Genomic DNA, 10,238 nt, shown 5'->3' with positions numbered 1-10,238 from the left:
AAAATAATGTTTTCCATGATCATGAAATAAAACGCCACACATCGTGATGTTCGTTCGAAAAATTACTCGATTTGTCACTGAATGCCAGGCAAGAATCGTGATGTTCCTGTTTAAAGCCAGATATGACGTCTAATATCATTGGTCTTATCCTCCCTATCTGTGTGGACAACAAGTCCGTGTTCAGTTAATCACAGACAGCCATGATGAGAACACTTATTATATTTGGACTGCTCAGCTTTGCCTTTGGTAATTTAACAATTTCATTTACTACATAGTACTACATACTGAAGATTGATACATTATTCAATAGTGTCTTTTTCTGTTACTGATAATTAATTTGTTCCTACTAACTGGATTCTGGTTACACCTTTTAGATAATAATAATAATGGACGTCTTGTCAATGTATCTCTGCTGTGTTTGGCTAATGGTACCACACAATTATAGCTTACATTCCGGAAATCAGTGTTTTTATCCGTTTTGTTTTTATATGTGCTTACTATTGAATACGTAGTCATTGTTGAATCTATTTAACTTTTGTTATTTTGAATGTTAAATGTTAAGATTGAAAACAGTATTATGGCATTATCGTATAAAAAATTGTAAATGCTCAGCTGTAAGCTCGATTTTATGCCGCTTGTATTTGTTCCTGTTACAATTCAGCCAAACCCGGTGGCAGGAAGCCACATGGACCAGCAGCTACTAGCCTACTGAACATCAACAAAAGTGGGTGTGGCACACAAACCTTTCTTCCTTCATCCACGTATATTGTCGGTGGATCTGAAGCAACACCAAACAGCTGGCCATGGATGGTATGTTTCGTCCTATGACTGTCACATATAGACGAATAAGCTAACGCATATCGGTATACCATGTCGTATGCCGGATTAAGTAATGGATACTGCTGGTGGATCATTAGTCCCTGAGGTAACCTACAAACCACGTTTTAATTCATTCGAATAGTGGCACGGTTTAGAATATACACATGTACATGATCTTGTTCTGAAATTATCTGATAAAGGAAAATACAAAATCTACTGAATTATGTGGCCGGTGCTCCTTCATACTCAGATTTGTGTGGGGTTTTTTTTACATTTTTTTGTACATTCTTTCGATCACATTGGATTTTATTTGTCACCACCAATGCTTCGAAATCTACGCCTCTAGTATCATTTACGAGTCCTAGAAGGACGACACAGCTGTATGATATATCATCACTGATAAGTCCTAGAAGGACGAAACAGTTGTATGATGTAACATAACTGATAAGTTCTAGAAGGACGACACAGCTGTATGATGTAGCATCACTGACGAGTCCTAGAAGGATGACACAGCTGTATGATGTAACATCACTGATAAGTCCTAGAAGGACGACACAGCTGTATGATGTAACATCAGTGATAAGACTTAGAAAGACGACACAGCTGTATGATGTAACATCAGTGATAAGACTTAGAAGGACGACACAGCTGTATGATGTAACATCAGTGATAAGACTTGGAAGGACGACACAGCTGTATGATGTAGCATCACTGACGAGTCCTAGAAGGACGACACAGCTGTATGATGCAGTTTAATTCATTATTTAACTCTACTGTATCTAATTCTATATTTTTATTAAGATATGTTCACCTTTGTGTCTTTCCTTCAATCTTTGAGAGAAAACCCATGTAGTTCACAGTACCTTGGAATATGCCGACATAAGTGTTTATTTTTACGACAAGGTCATCGATAAAAAGTGTGTATCGTATATCTCATGTACGTTACATATTTAGGTCTGTGCTAGTCTGAGGCACGGACTAGCAATTGTAAAAAAAAGGGTAGCGTAATAATAAACAAGTTTTGAAGTCATATTTCACTTTTCATTTGTCATATTTCACTTTTCATTTGTCATATTTCACTTTTCATTTGTCATATTTCATCATAAGATGTTTATTATAACTGTAATACAGCTATTCAGATTTTTTTTGTGTGTATTTTGTAATGGAGTTGATGTATATTCTGTGCAATTTTCTAAGGGGCGAGCATTCAAATGTTTTGCCTGTTACCCAATTCCTTTTGTTTTAAGATCATTGCAATACGATTATTCTGGAACGGAAATCTATAGTTCCGTTTGTCATAAATACGGTATGATATGCGACTAAATTTGGAAAGAGGTATCTGTTGTTCAGCGTTTGTCAGCGTTTTAGAGAATTTTGATAAATTTCTGCTTATCATTGAAGTGTGACCCGATCTAATGGCGTGTTTCTGTGACCACCCGATTGGTCCGAGGAAACTTTGTCATCTTTCATTCTTTTATTTTTAAAGGGAATCGTATGATCTTTTTTGTGGTGGTACCTATCGAATAATGTAAGTTCGAAACGTGTACAAAGTATTATTTAACTGTCAGAGTTTTGAGACAGAACGTTGTCACATTGACTTCTGATTTCCATTACAAGAAATCTTTTGCCTAAGTCCTTATGTTCAGGCCTTTTCCTGTAGCTGATTTACTATTTAGGCTAAACGTACTCAGTACGCATAGCCTATTGCTATGGCCTTTCAGACAAAATTTACCGATCCTGGCCTTCCCATTGGCTGAAATATCGAAAAGAGTTAGAGCCCTCTAGCGGCAATTTTCTGCGTAAATAATGCCGCGATGTTTCAAATCGCTAGTTTAAAAGCATCAAAAATTAGTTTATTTTTTTAATAACAATACGATTACTATATATTTCAAAAAAGAAGCACAGTGTGGTTGAACTATTGAGAAATTTTGAACAATATATTTTACGGAATTCTCGACATGACGTAAGCGTACAGAACACTGCACGTGCGAGTTGATAAGAAGCTAGTCTGGGGGGGGGGGGCTTGGTTTGAATTATCAACTAACAACACTTATAAACAAACAAAACTTACAAACAGAACATCAATTTTGTTTTAATCCTTGTCGTTGTGGCAAGATAGTCTTAATATACAACATCACTTTACCTCATTAGACGTCACCGAATTGGACTGTTCGTCCCACGCGTACACCCGCCGATATGACACTTTTCCAGGTTTTTCACACCCACCGCCATGACACTTTTTCAAGTTTTTGAAGATAAAAAGTTTGCGCTTCGTAGGCAAGGTACAATTGGTGCTCATGATTTATGAATAATATATTTTTAATACTGTACTGATCATGATGTTGACTCTGTTATAACTTATATTTTTTGTCTTTTAGTTTTATTTGATGAAGGTTGATTGTGCTGATTTCTCAAGGTTTGTTAATGTGTATCAAAGTTCCTTGAAATAAAAATATTCCTTCAAACAAAGCGCGTATAAAAAAACCAAAATATTCATGTTTATAATTATCAATTAACTAGAACGAAATATTTCCATAACATATCTATTCATTTAGCGTGTCATGGTGACATTATCTAATGCATTGGAGATCAGAAATAGTAGTAGCTATAGTGAAAATATTGTAAATTTTGTATATATTTGGAAGTCTGGTATAATCTCAAAGAACTATGTCTTTATCGACATAATTACTGGAAGAAAAGTCTAACCATGATACTTCAAGGGAGATAGGCATGAAAATACATTTAATGTAATTACTTACACTTTAATCGATTTGAAATGCTGTGTACACCTTATCTACTTTCCTCAACTACAAATATTATTATAATAAGTAAGGACTATTACTTTGCAATACGTTTAAAAGAAGTAGGTATAAAGTCCTCATATTGATAGGATAGTAATTGCAACATTTTGGGTATTTCAAAGGTTTTATTCAACTTCATCATAGAGCTATTTATCATTTGGCTTGTTGGCGATAAATATATAGTTGTGTTTATTTTGTTATTTTTTTTAGGTCATCGGACCCGAAGGGTCCGATGACCTATAGTCATCATGCTTCGTCCGTCGTCGTCCGCCGTGCGCCGTGCGTCGTGCGCCGTGCGCCGTGCGCCGTCCGTAAACTTTTCATTCAAACGACTTCTTCTCAAATACTAGAAGGTCTAGGGGGCTAATACTTGGCACAGAGGATACTGGCATGGAGCTCTACCAAGTTTGTTCAAATGAATGACCTTGACCCACTTTAAAGGTCACAGGGGTCAAATATGTTAAAATCTTTAAACAACTTCTTCTCATTAACCAAAAGGCTCAGAGTGTAGATATTGGGCCTGTGACATGCTGGGATGAAGGACTACCAAGTTTGTTCAAATGAATGACCTTGACCCACTTTAAAGGTCACAGGGGTCAAATATGTTAAAATCTTTAAACAACTTCTTCTCAATAACCAAAAGGCTCAGATTGCTGATATTGTGCCTGTGGCATGCTGGGATGAAGGGCTATCAAGTTTGTTTAAATGAATGACCTTGAACAACTTACAAGGTCACAGGGGTCAAATATGTCAAAATCTTTAAATAACTTCTTCTCAAATACTAGAAGGCCTAGGGGGCTAATACTTGGCCCATAGCATGCTGGCATGGAGCCCTACAAAGTTTGTTCAAATGAATGACCTTGGCCCACTTTCAAGGTCACAGGGGTCAAATATGTTAAAATATACAAAGGACTTCATCTCAATAAGCAAAAGTCTATGAGTGCCGATATTGGGTCTGTAGCATGCTGGGAGGAAAGGCTACCAAGTTTATTTAAATGAATGACCTTGAACAACTTTCAAGGTCGCAGGGGTCAAATATGTCAAAATCTTTAAATAACTTCTTCTCAAATACTAGAAGGCCTAGGGGGCTAATACTTGGCCCATAGCATGCTGGCATGGAGCCCTACAAAGTTTGTTCAAATGAATGACCTTGGCCCACTTTCAAGGTCACAGGGGTCAAATATGTTAAAATATACAAAGGACTTCATCTCAATAAGCAAAAGTCTATGAGTGCCGATATTGGGTCTGTAGCATGCTGGGAGGAAAGGCTACCAAGTTTATTTAAATGAATGACCTTGAACAACTTTCAAGGTCGCAGGGGTCAAATATGTCAAAATCTTTAAATAACTTCTTCTCAAATACTAGAAGGCCTAGGGGGCTAATACTTGGCCCATAGCATGCTGGCATGGAGCCCTACAAAGTTTGTTCAAATGAATGACCTTGGCCCACTTTCAAGGTCACAGGGGTCAAATATGTTAAAATATACAAAGGACTTCATATCAATAAGCAAAAGTCTATGAGTGCCGATATTGGGTCTGTAGCATGCAGGGAGGAAAGGCTACCAAGTTTATTCAAATGAATGACCTTGGCCCACTTTCAAGGTCACAGGGGTCAAATATGTTAAAATATACAAACGACTTCTTCTCAACAAGCAAAAGTCCATGAGTGCTGATATTGGGCCTGTAAGATGCTTGGAGGAGAGGCTACCAAGTTTGTTCAAATGAATGACCTCAACCCACTTTCTAGGTTTGGCTTGCTTTTTGTCAGATGACCGTTAAGGCCCATGGGCCTCTTGTTTACCTATTTTGATTTGTTCACATTATTGTCGTCAAATTTGAAATAAGAATAATAATGATGATAAAGAAGAAAAATAGCCTCTAGTTCTCTTATTTTAGTAATTTTTGCATTCCAAAGTGTAGGAGTATGGGGAAAGTAATACAGCTCTCAGTACTTTCAGTACTTTTATTTTCTATTAAGCTACCTCCTCACTCAAATTGTTTTCGTCTCTCCGTGTCGTTACTGTCTTAGAATTTAGTCCATAGATATTTCTTGTTATGTTTGGAAGCAACGTTCTTGTTCTACACGACTGGAAGAGAGAACGGCACCAGGCTAATTACGAAAAGTCTTTTTTCATGTTCAACCTAAGCTTAGCTGTTAACACTACTCATATTTTAGGCACTTTTGGAATACAATGGCTACCATGTGTGCGGTGGAACATTGATATCTAACAGACATGTAATGACGGCGGCCCACTGTGTAGAGGGGTACGTACCTTCGTCATCATACTTTGATATCTGACCGACATGTACTGACGGCGACACACTGTGTTGAGGGGTACGTATATATAGCATCATACCATGATATCTGACCGACATGTACTGAGTGCGGCACACTGTGTAGAGGGGTACGTATATATAGCATCATACTTTGATATCTGACCGACATGTACTGACGGCGGCCCACTGTGTAGAGGGGTACGTATATACGTCATCATACTTTGATATCTGACCGACATGTACTGAGGACGGCCCGCTGTGTAGAGGGATACGTATATATATCATCATACCATAATATCTGACCGACATGTACTGACGGCGGCCCAAAGTGGACAGTGTTACTTACCATATATACTGACCGCACATCGCGGTACGCATCTTGTACTAGTTTGCCAAATTCTGCAGAGATAGTTGAAGATATTGACATTTTTAGTACAATACGACACTTTTACAGGACAATGGGTGTTGCTTCCAAGTGGACCGTTCGACTAGGTGTTCACGATAAAACCAGTTCAAATCCCCATGAGCAGAGCGCTTTACTAAGTTCCATCACCAGTCACAGGCGCTACAGTAGCGCTAACATCAACAATGACATCGCCATCATGGAACTCAATAGTCCTGTCACAATCAACGATTACGTCACCCCCGCTTGTGTGACAGACACGGATGTGCAGGCGGGAACTAACTGTGTTGCTGCTGGCTGGGGAGACACACAGGGTAACATTATTTCGGGCTTGTCAAAACGTCTTTACAAGTGAAAAGCTGGAAGTTAAACGTAATATCATATTGTGTTACCTTATGTTACATGTGTAATAACAGTGGTACATTTTCAAGTTTGTTACTGGTATGTATAGTTACATGTATTTAACGCGCGGCCTATGGAATATACGTGATGAACCCTGACACCTTTATCAGAGTGTCAGGAAACATAGCATTTCACTTGTTTTTCTTTATAGAAACATTTGTATGATACGAGACAAACATATTTCTTTTTACGGTATTCTCATATCTGTTCGAACGCTTATACGAACTGGCATATTTAAAACGAAGCAACTGGCGGAAATAGGAAGCATTTGTTCCAGATCACGGCTTGATTTTAAAACCGATGGAACTATCTGTTTTGTAGCAATTGTATAATTTGGTGTGTTACGACAGGTGACAGTCCCTTGTGCTCTGTTTCACTGTCGTGACGTGCTCTATATTTCCTCTGTATAAACTATCATCTGACGTGTTACGACAGGTGACAGTCCCCTGTGCTCTGTTTCACTGTCGTGACGTGTTCTTTATTTCCACTGTATAAACTATCATCTGACGTGTTACGACAGGTGACAGTCCCCTGTGCTCTGTTTCACTGTCGTGACGTGTTCTTTATTTCCTCTGTATAAACTATCGTCTGACGTGTTACGACAGGTGACAGTCCCCTGTGCTCTGTTTCACTGTCGTGACGTGCTCTATATTTCCACTGTATAAACTATCATCTGACGTGTTACGACAGGTGACAGTCCCCTGTGCTCTGTTTCACTGTCGTGACGTGTTCTTTATTTCCACTGTATAAACTATCGTCTGACGTGTTACGACAGGTGACAGTCCCCTGTGCTCTGTTTCACTGTCGTGACGTGCTCTATATTTCCACTGTATAAACTATCATCTGACGTGTTACGACAGGTGACAGTCCCCTGTGCTCTGTTTCACTGTCGTGACGTGCTCTATATTTCCACTGTATAAACTATCATCTGACGTGTTACGACAGGTGACAGTCCCCTGTGCTCTGTTTCACTGTCGTGACGTGCTCTATATTTCCACTGTATAAACTATCATCTGACGTGTTACGACAGGTGACAGTCCCCTGTGCTCTGTTTCACTGTCGTGACGTGTTCTTTATTTCCTCTGTATAAACTATCATCTGACGTGTTACGACAGGTGACAGTCCCCTGTGCTCTGTTTCACTGTCGTGACGTGTTCTTTATTTCCACTGTATAAACTATCATCTGACGTGTTACGACAGGTGACAGTCCCCTGTGCTCTGTTTCACTGTCGTGACGTGCTCTATATTTCCTCTGTATAAACTATCATCCGACTTGTTACGACAGGTGACAGTCCCCTGTGCTCTGTTTCACTGTCGTGACGTGCTCTATATTTCCACTGTATAAACTATCATCTGACGTGTTACGACAGGTGACAGTCCCCTGTGCTCTGTTTCACTGTCGTGACGTGTTCTTTATTTCCTCTGTATAAACTATCATCTGACGTGTTACGACAGGTGACAGTCCCCTGTGCTCTGTTTCACTGTCGTGACGTGCTCTATATTTCCTCTGTATAAACTATCATCTGACGTGTTACGACAGGTGACAGTCCCCTGTGCTCTGTTTCACTGTCGTGACGTGCTCTTTATTTCCTCTGTGTAAACTATCATCTGACGTGTTACGACAGGTGACAGTCCCCTGTGCTCTGTTTCACTGTCGTGACGTGTTCTTTATTTCCACTGTATAAACTATCATCTGACGTGTTACGACAGGTGACAGTCCCCTGTGCTCTGTTTCACTGTCGTGACGTGTTCTTTATTTCCTCTGTATAAACTATCATCTGACGTGTTACGACAGGTGACAGTCCCCTGTGCTCTGTTTCACTGTCGTGACGTGTTCTTTATTTCCTCTGTATAAACTATCATCTGACGTGTTACGACAGGTGACAGTCCCCTTTGCTCTGTTTCACTATCGTGACGTGTTCTTTATTTCCTCTGTATAAACTATCATCTGACGTGTTACGACAGGTGACAGTCCCCTGTGCTCTGTTTCACTGTCGTGACGTGTTCTTTATTTCCTCTGTATAAACTATCATCTGACGTGTTACGACAGGTGACAGTCCCCTGTGCTCTGTTTCACTGTCGTGACGTGTTCTTTATTTCCTCTGTATAAACTATCATCTGACGTGTTACGACAGGTGACAGTCCCCTGTGCTCTGTTTCACTGTCGTGACGTGCTCTATATTTCCTCTGTATAAACTATCATCTGACGTGTTACGACAGGTGACAGTCCCCTGTGCTCTGTTTCAGTGTCGTGACGTGCTCTATATTTGCTCTGTAGGAAATGGATCCTCTAACATCTTACGACAGGTAACTGTGCCCATCATTTCCCAGGAGATATGTTCTAGTGCTCAGTACTATGGCAGATACCTCAACACTAAAACTATGCTGTGTGCTGGATATGAAGAGGGCGGCAGAGACGCCTGTCAGGTGGGTTCTAATTATAATTGTTTTCGGTACAGCGAGTACAATTATAGTATTATAAATGTAGCCAAGCATCGACATTAACAAACACCAACACCGTCATACGGGTATGTGTAGTACTGTTTAATCGGACAGGATGATGTTGCCATTTTAAAGATGTGAATTCAAATCCCAGGCAAACTTAAGACATTTTCCAGTTATTTCAATGATGCCACATGTAGACAATTTTTCTAATGTTTTATGTGGATAACATGGTGTCATGTTTAGGAATAGGTGTGATGAGGGAGACCGTCACTTAGTTTTCTCTTATGTAGCTTACGAGATCATAACTAGCTGCTACATATGATTTATATTCAGGGGGACAGTGGTGGACCCTTGGTGTGTCCTACTGCCGGAAATACATGGACCCTTACAGGTGAGTCAGCCTATTAAACTGGTATACACATGTAGTTGATACATGTAAGACAATTGTGTTACTGATTTGTCTTATCTGCATAACTTCAGGGAGACGCGGAATTAAGGGATGATCACATTCATCATATCGTCTATTCTTATCCAACTAATAATTTAAGAATACTTTGATATCTTTTATTTGTACATGTACTTCATTCCTAGAACTTCATTCCTAGATGTTAAAGCGTGGCGGTGATGAACATTTGTTTTAGGTATCACAAGCTGGGGATTCGGTTGTGCCGAGGCCTTCAGTCCCGGAGTCTACACTCGTGTGTCCAACTATTTCGAATGGATCTCCAACAACACGTCATGAGTTGTTCAATTTTACGAAACGAAATAAAAAAAAACGTATGGCTATATCTATGTTCTATTATCATTAACAGTTTTGGTTAAATTATACCGGTATATATCTATGTTAGGTATATCCCAGTTCCTCAGCAGGTGTCCCTCCCTCCCCGAAATCGTCAGTAACAACATATCACTGGTGTCCCTCCCTCCCCGGGACCGTCAGTAACAACAGATCACTGGTGTCCCTCCCTCCCCGGGACCGTCAGTAACAACAGATCACTGGTGTCCCTCCCTCCCCGGGCCCGTCAGTAACAACAGATCACTGGTGTTCCCCCTGAGACCGTCAGTAACAACAGATCACTGGTGTTCTCCGAG

General features: G+C 39.9%; 1 protein-coding gene across 1 annotated transcript; it reads left to right on the top strand.

The window, feature by feature from the left end:
• The first annotated feature begins 203 nt into the window (after positions 1-203).
• Positions 204-9,888, top strand: LOC132551902 (trypsin-3-like). The gene is made up of 7 exons (XM_060216046.1): positions 204-246; positions 662-810; positions 5,796-5,884; positions 6,351-6,613; positions 8,980-9,128; positions 9,480-9,537; positions 9,788-9,888. The coding sequence occupies exons 1-7, from the start codon at positions 204-206 to the stop codon at positions 9,886-9,888; spliced, it is 852 nt and encodes a 283-aa protein (XP_060072029.1).
• Positions 9,889-10,238: the final 350 nt, after the last annotated feature.

Source organism: Ylistrum balloti, unplaced genomic scaffold (genome assembly GCF_031769215.1).
Source record: "Ylistrum balloti isolate Yb309-2 unplaced genomic scaffold, AGI_CSIRO_Ybal_v1 Utg370226, whole genome shotgun sequence".
Classification (NCBI taxonomy): domain Eukaryota; kingdom Metazoa; phylum Mollusca; class Bivalvia; order Pectinida; family Pectinidae; genus Ylistrum; species Ylistrum balloti.
Note: the sequence above shows the minus strand (reverse complement) of the source record. Positions and strands in the feature narration are given on the sequence as shown.

Bases quoted from the DNA above. Each gene is read 5' to 3' on its own strand.
- LOC132551902 (XM_060216046.1), top strand. From the start codon at position 204: ATGAGAACACTTATTATATTTGGACTGCTCAGCTTTGCCTTTG. The intron at 5,885-6,350 runs GTACGTACCTTC...ACACTTTTACAG, and splicing joins GCGGCCCACTGTGTAGAGGG to GACAATGGGTGTTGCTTCCA. The intron at 6,614-8,979 runs GTAACATTATTT...TTTGCTCTGTAG, and splicing joins TGGCTGGGGAGACACACAGG to GAAATGGATCCTCTAACATC.